The sequence below is a fragment of the Halyomorpha halys genome, unplaced genomic scaffold, assembly GCF_000696795.3.
Source record: "Halyomorpha halys isolate HHAL.00 unplaced genomic scaffold, Hhal_1.1 Scaffold1015.1, whole genome shotgun sequence".
In the NCBI taxonomy this organism is placed as follows: Eukaryota; Metazoa; Arthropoda; class Insecta; order Hemiptera; family Pentatomidae; genus Halyomorpha; species Halyomorpha halys.
In genome coordinates this window covers 496798-510183 of record NW_027114980.1, presented here as the reverse complement: position 1 = coordinate 510183, position 13386 = coordinate 496798, and the positions used below count along the sequence as shown (strand labels likewise).

The following is a 13386-nucleotide window of genomic DNA, read 5'->3' as shown; positions in this document are numbered from 1 at the left end:
TTTTCTAGCTACTTTTTAATTTTTTTTTTCTAGCTACTTTTTAATTTTTTTTTTCTAGCTACTTTTTAATTTTTTTTTTCTAGCTACTTTTTAATATTTTTTTTCTTTCCTTATTACCTAGGCGAGGAAAGTATTGTAATCAAGTTAAATTTTTGGTGAGGTTCTAGTTTTTTTTTTTTAAATTGGTAAGTACATTTTAGTCACCTTAGTCCAAAAAAAGGCTTTTTTGTTTTTTGGCAATTGTTTTATTATCTCTGGAGTTGGTGGACCCATTTTATTGCTTCTTTTGTTTGCTTTGTAGAGTTTTGGCCCCTAAATCTAGTGTGCATAATCAGGTATCCAGTGCATAATATCGGCTGTGCTTCAGCCAAAAGATGTGTTTTTCTCTAGACTATAAGTGCCTAAATGGCTCAAACAGTTTTGAAGAAATTTGCTTAAAGCTTTTACTTACATCCCCTTAACAACTGCACAAGTTCCCAAGAGATGGCAGGAAAAAACAATTATGAAAAAGAGAAAACTTTATCACAAAATCATGCATTTCATGGTAACCTATGTAGATATATCTTTATTTGATAGCAAAAAATAATAACCTGTTAACATTGGATCAGCATCAGCTGAATACTTCTGTGTACTCATATTTTGTCTTTACTCATCACCTTTCGCTCTTTAGAGAGTATATAGTATTGTAAATAATAAAGAGAGTATTATAATGGATTCAAGTGTCAGATGAGCAGTCTTCAATAGATCTGTCCGTTTTAGAGTCCCTGGTTCCAAAAAATGCATTTTTTGCAATTAAGAGTGTCTGTGCTATGACTATCTCTTGGGTTGACACATCACATAATTTAATATAAGTAGCAAACAAAATTGATATATAAAATTTGACTTAATTGATTATAAGTTAATAATGATACATATTCAATAACTGTACAATTGATAATATAATAGTTCAGTGTTGTTGATTGATTCTGTCATTAGTATTGTTATTTAAACAAATATTTGGAAATTTAAGTAGTTAATAATATTAAATAAATTTATCCAAACCTTTTCGACATTTTTATAAATAATCCTTCCTACATTACTGGACAATAATATAAATTAGTATTTCCCACAAAACATTTCAGAATATAGTTTTATTACCTAAAAAAAAGATATGGCACCATCTGAAAATTTGTTCTAAATAGGTACTTCAATATAAAACAGGACTACGTCGGGATAAGCTACTAGGAAATAGCCGTCTGGATTTGGGAGCAATTTGGACACAACCAGGTATCAGAACCAAATAAAAACTTCAATATTTTTTCTTCTTTATGGGCATAAAATAAATAAATATGGTTTTGTTTATTTATGTTGTTCTTTGCTGACCGCACCCCCCGACAAACTTCTTCAAGCATTAACCTACAGTCAACTATCTACACCTCATTCTTCAAAATTTTTTTATTTAGGGAAAATTATAAAATCCTGCTTAATAAATAGCACTTTTAAAGGTTTAATGAACTATTGCAAAATATCTTTTCAATAAAAATGTAGTAAGTAGCTGATATTTTTTCCATTAATTAGATTCATCAATTATATTGGTAAAAAAAAAAATTCATAAAATTGACTTGAATAAGATAAGATGATTTTGAATATTGATAAATATATTAAAAAAGAGATAGATATTTATTATTAAATTATTCTAATGAGTATTATTATAACTTCATAAATAAACTTTGATACTGGCCCACCACACATTTCTGTTAATATATATATTCAGTCTAAAACATCAACTTGAATATTCATTTTCATATTTTAATTCTTTGTTCTTGTGAAACTTACTAAGTAAATAATAATAATAATTAGTTCTGTTATTTCTACACTGGATGGAGAATATTGGGGTGTAAAACCCTTAAAATTAACCATAATGATATCAACCTATATTATAAGAAAAATGTTAAATTTAAAACCTTTTTTTCTGAAGGACATGCTATAGCTGAGAAATGGATTGTTTTAACACACCCTTCCGATCCAGTTGGAGAAATTCGAGGATATCTTAACTGTGAAATATCAATTTTTCCAGGTGGAGAAATAACTCCTTATACAGAGAAAGAACGTTCAGATACAAGGTACAAAAATACTGTAGTCCAAAGTTTAAATTAATATTTACTTATTATTTCTATTTATTTTAATGAAAAGTTACCTATATATGTCGATGTTATTCAAATAATATTTTTTATTATATTCTATGTTACTTTCTTTCTTATATCAAATTATAATCCATAGTCAAAAATATATAGATATATACATATACATATGTCTATATATATGTATTTCTCTCTAAAATCTTTATACTAGTAATTGAAAATCAAAATTATGAACCAGTATTTAAAGATTCTTAATCAATAAAAAAATGATAAAGTTAAAAATAATACCTTATCTCATTAGATGCAGATAATTTTGTGGTGATCATGTGCGGTAACAAGATCATGTTGATGCGAGAGCTGGAGTGAATACTGAAAAAAAAAAATCATTGTTGATACAAAGGAAGATTTCATAAAAGACAATTTCAAACATATTCAAATAATTATAGAGATATATCTAACTTAAAATAGTATTTAAAAGAACTTCATGAAATAATATCTAAGAAAATGGAATGCAGGATCTAGAACTTAGAATAACTGACTTAACAACACGTTCAACTTTACCATCTGTACCTGGATGTTTGCCTGACAGTATACATCAGAATTATTTTATGATGGTGTTTTGTCAGTAAACCATCAAGAGACAATTCTAATCCTCAGTAACCCAAAATGTTCTGTTTTAATAAAGAAGTTAGGGCTTGGAATATGGATTTGGAATTGGACAACTGAGTTGCTAATCAATTAAAGTAGTGAATCCATAATTAAGACATTGAGGAATTGAATTGATGACCTCCTCTGAGTGTCAACAAACATCGGCAACTGATCCAGTAAAGCTTGCCCTGCCTCTTTTTTTTGTTTAATTAAAATTAATATTTCCATTTTCACTGAGAATAGATTTTTTTAAAATTTATATATTGACATTTATAACTGTACATAAAATACAACAAGTAAATTTGAAGTAAGATTATAATGGTATGATACAGGCATGTAGAGAAACTACCCATTGGTAGCTCTAAAAACACTTTTACAATCTAAGGTCTTGAGGCCATCTTCTTTTCAGGTGCCTCGGAGGATTGTCAGGAATGAAAGAGGAAACGAGGTTAGAAAATAGTGGGTTCGAGTGATTAGGGAGTTTGTAATGGATGGATTGATATCTGGTTTGGGTTAGATCGGTAACATAAGGAACATTTATGGATGATTTTATTAGTGACAAAGTAAGAAGCATTAAGGATTTTACGAAGAATTAGAAGGTTTAGTGAAGCTCCAAAGCTCAACTCTGAGTGTCCAGATAGGCCTTATTATTGTCATGTAGATCAGTCTTTTGTAGTGAATTGGAAGTTTAGACCATTTGTCTAGTAAGTGCTGTAATAGACCAAATCAATGGACAGTTACTTGTCTTTTCAGTCTTGTGTGAGAATTCCAAGTTAGTCATTTGTCACGATGAAGTCCAAGGCAGCAGATCTGTTCTACAGGGGTAAAAGCAACAAAAGATAAGTATACTGTAGGGTAGGAGGCAGGTTTACGACAAAGAATAAAGGTGATTTGATGGGATTTATTTTTATTCTCCAATTTTGGTACCATTCTTCAAGGATTGTGATATGAGACTGGAAAGTTTGGGAAGCTATCAAAAGGTTATTATGTTACAACTGTAAGCACACATGTGTCATCGGCATACATGGTCAGGATAGTGTTAGGATTTGTTGGGATGTCAGCTGTATAGACAGTGTAGAGGATGGGACCAAGGATACTACCTTGAGGAACACCAGCGGATTGAAAATAGAGGGATGAATAGGAACCATTGTGGTTTACTTTGAATAATTTATCAGTGAAAAAGGAACGGATGATGAGAAAGTATGTAGGAGGTAGGAATTTACGGAGTTTGTAAAGCAGTCACAGGTGCCAGACTCGATCACATGGCTGCTCTTTATTGAAAAAGACTCCCGTGCAGTACATTCCACACTCTAAAAAAGATGAGACAACATTCACCACACGATGAAATTGCTGGATAGTGGAATGGGATGTTCGGAATCCAAACTGGTGATCTGGAATTATATGATTGGAATCTAGGATGAGAGATTTATTAAATTCAAAATGTAGATATATATGAAAAAATATTCTTTAACAATAAAAGTAAGTTTATTTTAAAGTATCCATTATTAATAAAACATTGTGGTTTACTATTTGGATAAAGCTATTTTTTTCTGTTTTAGCGAGATGTTCTTAACAGAAAGTTTGGGTGGTGGAAGACTAAAAGCAAGGTATATATTTGGAGTACATAAAGGTGAAAATATCAGCATAACAAAAAATAATACCAGAGTTTTTATTCGAGTGTTTTTTGCTGGTCTGAGTGTACGTATTCTATGTTTCATAAAACATTTTTACAACAATATAAAATCATAGAGATGAAAAATATCAGCCAAAAGAAGTATTTTTGATAGGGATAGCTTCCTGTGTGGTTAATAGAGAAAAAATAGTGCTTGTGTCTTGAATTTATGATGCAAAATGAAAATTATTGAAAAACATTATCAATGTAGCTTATAAAATATAATTTCAAAAATATTTTGGCAGGCTCCTTATTACATAGCTGGATTCAATCATTAACTTGAGATAAAAATTTTAAATTAGTGACAAAATTACATATTTGTTTATTTATAAAAAAAGAAACATAATTGAGGAATGGAAATGGAAAAGGCTGTAAGTGCCAGAAATAAGAAATATGAGATTTTGATGGGATAAATTTGAAGAAATCAGCACCAATCGACTGATGACCATTGGAAGTTCCAATCTTGAGTGGTTTAGTTCCTATAGCTGTAATTTTATCATAATTTTCTAACAAAAACCTTGGCCAGATACCCGTTTTTTTTTCAGTTTTCTCAAAACTTTTCAGCCTTTTCCATTTCCATACCTAAATTTTTATTCTAAAAAAGCTGTCTAAGAAAGTTACTAATACACACCTACATTTATTGGGTATACAGAAATCATTTTTGTTATATTAATTGAGTTTTAATCTTTTTTATGTATATCAATGCAAATTTTGTGTGAGTATAAAAAGCTTACTAAGTCAAGAATACTTATAAATAAATTTAATTCATATAAGCAAGAGATAAGATAAACATGAATTATTTGAAAAGTTATAATGGATCTAGATATATATTCTCATTGGCATTTGAAGATGCCATGACAAGTAGATATGGATATATCCAAAATTCTGAATATAATAATTACAACTGTTTACTGGCAGTTTTGGGGATTTTATGATATTCAAACCTCCAATTATGTGCTATGTTACACTTTATTATCCCAAAATCAGTGGGAAGGGAAGGGAGGAGGTTTCTACTCAGTAATTATAAAACCTGGGTATTAGAAACAAACACACATATTTCTTATAATTTAGTTTAACTATTACTAATTTTTGGAACTATCAAGGAATTAATATGGATCAAATTGTAAAAATATAATACACCAGGATACATATTGATATAAGTCCTAAATGATAAATAAGTCCAAAGTAGTCATTACTAAGAAAATTTAATATTTTTTCTTATTTCTTTTTCCTAGAAATGTTTTATGATTTTAATATATCTGCATAATTAAAAATGACATCTTGTAACTTATAATCAAATTAGCCCTATTTAATTTATGTATAATATATTAGAAATAAGTATATAGTGATAAAATAAGGATTAGGATAAGAGTTTGTGAAAATTTATTCATTACTTTGTCAGGGTGAAACAACAAAACGAAAAGACACAGAATTTCCCTTGTGGCAGGAGGAAATCGTATTTACAGAGCTATTTCCCCCAATGTACAATAGGTTTCGAATTGATGTTCACATAGGAAAAAAGACTATAGTTAGTAAATACTTGAATCTGTCCTCAATATCTGATCCTACAGTTAATGGTTAGTATGATTTTTGAAAATAAATATATTTATAAAGACTAATAAATCTAAACATTATTTTATATCTAATTATTTCCTTCAATTCATTTATTTCACAACCTAATTTTTCAAAGTAAAAATGCATTATAAAAGGTATAATTAGATACATAATTTATATCTTTTAAAATTAAAGTATTTCCAGAATAAGATTATTACTATGAGGGAAATCGTCGGAAACGTTAAGAAGTTATTATTAGTGGCCAACATTGAGAATGAGAATATTTTTATAAAGAATAACAAGCTGTTGGTATCCACACACACACACAAAAAAAAATGTATTGACATGATTATGTATCAAATAACAATTTCTAGTTTTGAGAAACATCTTTATTTAATTTTTTTGGAATATAGTCGAATTAAATTTTAATTTAAGGCTAATTATTTTTTGAAATTTTAATCAATTTTTGAATTTATTAATTACAGGTTTTTTACCAACATATGGGCCATCATCTCTTTACCTCTATTCACCGCCTTACAATTTCCTTGGATCAATACTCGTTTCATTGGAAACCAAAACAGTGTATGCCTTGTATGAGCATGAAAAATTATTAGGAGTTAGAAGAAGAAGAGGTATTAAACTTCAAGAGGTTTGTTAAGATACACTATTTATAAATATTTTAGAAGTTAGGCTTGTTGGAAATAAAAAGAAGAGTAGTTGAATAATTTGTCTAAAAAATATTATTACATGAAAGAAGACCTATAGTATAAGAAATTCAATGAAATTTAATAATTTAAAAGTAAATCTTATATTTTTAAAAATAATATACTTACATTATTAATCTATAAGAGTGTTTAAAATATATGAATCATTTTAACTCCCATAAAAGGGGAAGAAAGTTTCCAAAATAACTGTAAACAAAAACAACTGATAAATATATTAAATCTTTTTTATCCTCAATAGATCAAGCATATATTTGAAATTCAAAATATATACAGATATCAGTTTAGTAAAAGGTCTAAGTGCTTTTTGTAAAATATAGGCAATTTTGTCTCATTATTAAACATGAATAATAATATTAATATCACAAACCCAATTCAATATCCTATCAAAATAGGATTTCCAGATTTTGTTTAGAAAAAAATAAGAAGATGGTTTCATAAGCCTTGAAAGTAAGTAAGGATGCCTTTAATCATCGAATTAAAGATGGTAATAGCAACTTTCCTATTTTCAAGTTTCACCTGAGCATTGGAGAGTTGAAAAGAGGACTGAGTGTTATTATGGTTAGCATTGTTCTATTTACTACAGACCAGTGGTTTCCAACAGGTGATCTGTGGTCCATAGGGTTGTCCAGAAGAACCTCGCCAGAGGGCTGCAGGAATGTTTGGTAGCACATTCAAAATATTACACGTATATATATTGCACAAACACGCAAGTGAAAAATTTGCTAAGTAAATGAAATATTTAAAGAGTTGTTTATTGAATGATAAAGGGATGGTCCTTCGGATGCTCCTTATGAGATGGTCATACTAGGCATATATCTGATGACTACAGGTATTTAATTTAGTTTCTCTAGAAAGTTAAAAAAAAATTTTTATAATTAGCTATCAACTTGAACAGCCTTGATGAAGCTCTACAAAGTGGGATGAAACATCTTCAAATAAATAATTGTTAACTATTTTAGTCCTCTTTTGACCGCACCCCTGATAATCTTCTTCATACTTATTTTTATAATATTATAAAAAGTAATTTAAACAACCTATGTATGAAAAAACTTCTTATGAATGTATTTTAGAAGCAATAATTATTCCACAATCAATTTTTTAAACCACTTAACAAAATATTTATGGATAAAACAAAATTTGTTCACTTTTTTTTTTATTTATTTATTTTTTTAATGTTTATAACTTAGGTATATTACCCTTTTTTCTTAACATCAAAACATCTATTCTTTTTTTATTACACTGGCTATAACCTCCCTCTCCATAAGTTGCAGGGCTTATGGGTGTACCACCTTTCCCACCCATTTTAACCTCTTTGCGTTCATATCAAGATAAGCAAATGTGGCATTTCTGATATAATCTCATTTGTCTTCTTTCTTCAAATCCCTAAGTCTTTGTCCCACTATGTCACAAAGAACTTTAAGTTTAAATTTTCAATCTTATTCTGAAGGGTGCCAGTAAGGGACCATGTTTCACTGCCATACCTCACAATAGGTTTTATGATTATATTATTTGTCACAATTTCAGCTTAGTGAGATTTTCTTGGATCTTGCGGCAAGTGCTTCTGAAAAGAAGGGTTTGTTTTCAATGAGGATTTTGTACTTTGGTTGATTTCACTAAGTTGGCTATTAAGGGAGATTACAGTGCCCCTGAGATACTAGAGGCTATTAACTTTCATGAAGATTTCATTTTTTACACTTATGTTTCCTTCTTGGTGAATATTCTGGCTTACAACCATATAATTTGTTTAACTTTAGTTTACTTGTAAATCAATATCTTTTGATATCTTGCTCCCCAGGACTCTTGATCTGACATCTGCATGGGTGAGGTATTTGTACATCATTTATATGTGTCCTCCATCCAGCATTCTATAGGATTCACACATTATCCTTGCCATAGGAGATTGAATAGGATAAGGAAAAGGCAGTCTCCTTCATCCTGACCACATCAAAAGTCTTTAGTCACTTCCCCCTAAAACAGTACTCTAGGTCGGGAACCACTGTTGCAAGCCTTTGTAAATTGCACTAATTTCCCAGGAAATCTCAGTTCCTTTATGATTTTCAAAAGATAGTTTCTATTGATGGACCCAATGGCCACTTTGAAGTCAATGAATGGCATGAACATTTATTCCACTTCACATCTTCTCTCAAGCAATGGTTTCTGGGTAAATATTACCTTTCCAGATGCTTTTGCCCAACCCACATCCTCTTGGTACTCATAAAAACACTTTGTCATAGAAATAAATAATAACAGTTATTTAGCAATCTGTTATTTTTCAGTCATTGTATTACATTGATAGCTAACCTCACTAATCTACTTAGCTATAATAGTTTCCCTTTAGTTTGTAATTAAAAAAAAAATACAATATGCATTATGTCAAGTACAAGACAAGTAGATTTACATCTTTTAATTGAACAGTTTCAGGATAAATAATTTATATGTTCATCTATAGCAGAGGTACACTTGCATTAATTATTGGACTTACAAACATTCAAGCAAGTAGGCTAGAAGGACAATAGAATCCACAAGCCAACAGCTGCAAAAAGTACCTAGTAAAAATAAGTGTTGTAAAACAGCTGCATTCAAGTCAAATTGGCTAGATTAATAAACAATTAATGCAGAAAGGCCTTCCTGATTGTTATAACAACTAATACTTAAAATACACTTAAATATTACAATACAAAATATAAAGTAAAATACATGCATGTCTTCTCAAATAAACCAAAATTCTAAAGAACAATTATACAAATAAAAATATATGTAACTAAATTAAATATAAATACTATTTACAAATTAATTATTAAAGTTATTATTAAAGCTTACCAAAACAACCATCTAGTAAAAATCTTTTTATAAACAATATTTTTAAAATGAGTTGTTTGGTTAATTCTCAAATACAAAGAATGACTGTCATTTCCTTCATTCCCTTAAAAAGACAATACAATAAACTCAAATAATAGTAATAATTATTTAAGATTAAATCTAAGCAAAATAGTAAATATAAATGTTTAGTAACATTATAATATTTAAGTAGTTACAAATTTAATAATGAATATAATCAAATTGTAGAAATTGTTTTGGAATATGGAAGAATTTGCACTTTTTGGAGTAATTTATGAAATCTCAATGTTAAAAAAGGATATCAAAAGTCAAACTGAAATTTCAGTTGGTTTGGGATTCGGTGCACCAGCTGAGCGTCCAGGAAGTGAATGTAAACAAATTTTGTTATTGATTATTTTAAACTAATTAAGAAATTCTTAATGATATAAAAACTTAAAAGCAATAATCATACATGTTGAACTCTGGGGACTAAGTTATTACAACAGTATTCTTAAAGACAGACCTAAGCTTATATTTAATAAATTAGAGTAATAACTGATTAATAGTTGGCATGGCATACCCAAAACTATTTATGATTCTGGTGATATAACAGAACAGTGCCTCACGAGGAAGGGTTGGTCTTAGATATTCCACTTGAACTCCTCCTGCAAAATAAATGTGATCAGTAGATTGACAGGAGAGAAAAAAATCTTTGAGAGAGGATTGAGGAACACCCCAACAGATAAAAGGCAATATTGAGTGAAGCCAAAAATTCACAAATGGAACAGGTTTTGGGCCACTGCTACTGAAGGTAATACCCTAAGGAAGTATTTTCCCATTGTCCAGTTCTGATTAGCTTTCAGGTGTGTCTAAACTGACTCTTGGGTCTCTGCATTCCTCATGGGACACCATACTTCAGTTTCGGAGTAATGGAAATTGCCTAATCTCATAACCACTGCTCTTTTTGAGGCACAAAGTGCCAAGCTAAAGAGGAGTACTGACCTATACAGCACTGATGAAGATCATTTCCCTTTTCTCATCTCAGGGAAGAACCTGTACTACAAAGCCTTCATGAACATGTGGAAAAAAAAGGTGTAGTCGTTCAAAACATAGCAATTGTATGAAGAAGGCGGTAGAGAAGTTGGAAATGTTCTGGGGTGATTACCCGATCAACGAATTACGGACTTCTGTAAGATTAAAAATTCATAGCTTAATAAAATTAAGTTGAAACCCTGTATTGATGGAGGACAAAGGATAGAGAAAAACAAATGTTTACTCTAGGTACCCCCAAGATGCGCAACCATTTTAACTTCCCCAGAGTGTACTTCGATAACCCGAAGGGACCCAAGTTTGGACAACTCCTCAATAAATATCAGGAAATATAGTTATGAAGAAATTATCTTTTCCTTATAACTCATGACAGACATATTAGAACGGTGAACCAAATTGAACACCTTGTAAATAAAAGGAACTGTAAATGGTGGGGGAGAGGCGGGTTTTCAAAAATGCTGTTAAACAGAAAGGTGGGGGGGATAAGATGTAATGACCTATCCCCAGTAGAAAGTCCCCTAGAGAGAAAAAATCACTGTCAAAATATTTATCAAATATAAAAAATCCCAGGTAATTCATTTTTGAACGGTCTGGGAATCAGTCATCTCAGGCACTTTTTGGGTCCCTTCGAGTTCTCAAAGGACAGTCTCTCGTAGTTTAAATGGTTTCGCGCCTTTTTGAGGGATCTAAAGTAAACATTTACCAATTTAAAAAAAAAAGAAAAATGTTCTAGAAGCTGACTCATCGCTAGCTTTATTACACTGAAACGTAATTGACATTCCTCCTAATCCTTGCAATGTTTGTACTTTGCTGAGACTTCCACATATTTATCAATTCTCGTTTTTTTTTTACTTTCCTTACTATCACACCATTGTCTTTTTTCATTTATTCATTGCTTGGTCTTGTTGAAAGGCGTAAAGCCTTTTTTTGGTATTCTAATTTTATTATAATTTTAAGTTATAAGTGATGTCTGCATAATGGCTCTTCAATTTTATGGCGTCTGTCTTAAAATTAATACGACCCTATTAATATTTGTTGTGATATAGATTGCTGCAATCTAAGGAGAAAAAAAGAAAATCACTTACTATTTATACAATATTAATTGAACCTTTTCAGGATAGAAGATTGTTATATAAACAGAATCATTATTTATCATTTTTTTTTAAGGGTATCGTGGATACAGACATGCAGGTAAAACACTATGTAAATATAAGAGAAAAAAAGAGTTTAAATATATTTTAAAAATATTATTTCTTTAATAAGCCCAGAAAATCAAACAAATTAAATTTTTTATTTTTTGAAATACTTATTTAGTAATTTCAATATGGATAAATTATTTTTCTGTGTTAATCATATAATAAAAAATTGCAGTTAATTTATCAATGTATGTTACAGTTAATATACATGAAACTTGGTCAGATAAAACTGTACAAATGGATGAAACATATATGTGCCTTCCAATAACTTCTGCTAAGCAAACACTGTATACGAAAGAAAAACTTCCAGATAATCGAAAACGACTATTCATATCAAATCGACTGAACAATATTGGAAATGAATTTGTAGGTTACTAAAAATTATTAGAACTTTTAAACTTCTGTTTCATTGAACAATGGACAACAGGGGAAGTATTACATCTATTATAGATTTTTTAATTCTGAAAATCACTTTAATATCAATTTCATTTAGATATAGCCTCCAATATAAATTACTAAGACTGTTAAATATTTATTTTTTAATGAATTTTTTATTTATTTTTTTAAATTTATTAATGATTGGGGTTTTTCACACTAAGCTTATAGCTTTGGAAATTATATAAATTGTCTATGCACCACAGTTGCAGTGTTTTGGAGAATGATCAGCATGTGGTTATGACTAAAATGCTCCTGAGTATCATTTTTTCATAAAAACAAGACTTTACCGACTAATGGAAAATAAATCTCCACAAATGGAAGTCAAATAAAATACAATGTACTGTGGGTATTGTCCATCTTGAGAATAGGTGAAGAAGAATGGAGGCTGGAGGAATGCCTAGCAGGCCTCTGAACCTTGATGTCATTGAAGGAGATAGTATAAATCTTGGGCAATAATAGGCTGGAAGTACATTCTGGAAACTTGATATCGCTAAAATGCAAGAAAGGAGAGCAAAATAAAATCTCACTGGAAACTATCATTGCTTCTTAAATGAAGATAGTAATAGGAGAAACCTAATCAGGACAGCCTGTCTGGAGATTTTATCAGAGGTGATACCAAGGTGATTTCCCCTTCTTCTTTCAATCTTACTCTTCGATTCAAAGCACCAAGGGGCTAAATAATTCTCATATATCATTCCATGGTTGGATACTACTTCTTTGAGCACATACTGCAACTCACTAAAGTCCAGTTTCCACAAACTGGAGCCTTGGGGACAGCCTTTTTTTTTTTTTTTATATTGTGTTATTTGTGGCAGTTTCCTCTTTATATCTAACTCTATAACCTGGGTTAGTGCTCTCCTTTTAGATCTAATTCTAAAAGGAGAGCACAAAATATATACATAAATATATATATATATATTGTAATAATTTTAAAAAATATAAAATTAAAATAAAAAGAATCTAGATCGTTTTATAACTTTTCTCAAATATAAGAGAAACTTGGGTTCAAATTGAGAACACTAATAATATCAAATGGATAATGAAATTTATTCAAATTCAATAATATAAAAGACTCTTAATTTTATTATATAAAAAGAAAGAGAGACTCTTAATCTCAGGGCGTGTGGTTGCTAGACAATCAGAACAGGCATTTACAATAATCTCAA

At 29.9% G+C, this 13386-nt stretch overlaps 1 protein-coding gene and 1 long non-coding RNA gene across 15 annotated transcripts in view; one reads left to right on the top strand and one right to left on the bottom strand.

Moving 5' to 3' along the window:
- LOC106687824 (otoferlin) overlaps window positions 1–13386 on the top strand; it is a 121514-nt gene that overhangs the window by 39128 nt on the left and 69000 nt on the right. For all 13 annotated transcript variants that reach the window (XR_010844706.1, XR_010844705.1, XR_001344230.2 and 10 more), the window contains exons 3-9: window positions 1182–1266; window positions 1958–2102; window positions 4328–4466; window positions 5843–6017; window positions 6480–6643; window positions 9786–9927; window positions 11982–12148. Coding sequence is in view for 9 of the 13 variants with exons in the window: in XM_067052044.1 (XP_066908145.1) it covers window positions 1182–1266; window positions 1958–2102; window positions 4328–4466; window positions 5843–6017; window positions 6480–6643; window positions 9786–9927; window positions 11982–12148 (1017 nt within the window). In the remaining 4 variants the exon portion in view is untranslated. The remainder of the gene's footprint in view (window positions 1–1181; window positions 1267–1957; window positions 2103–4327; window positions 4467–5842; window positions 6018–6479; window positions 6644–9785; window positions 9928–11981; window positions 12149–13386) is intronic.
- Window positions 1–13386, bottom strand: part of LOC106687829 (uncharacterized) — a 70037-nt gene that overhangs the window by 22466 nt on the left and 34185 nt on the right. For both annotated transcript variants that reach the window (XR_002945125.2, XR_010844708.1), the window contains 2 exons: window positions 10117–10201; window positions 2409–2489 (listed from right to left, as the gene is read on the bottom strand). This is a non-coding gene — a long non-coding RNA (uncharacterized lncRNA). The remainder of the gene's footprint in view (window positions 1–2408; window positions 2490–10116; window positions 10202–13386) is intronic.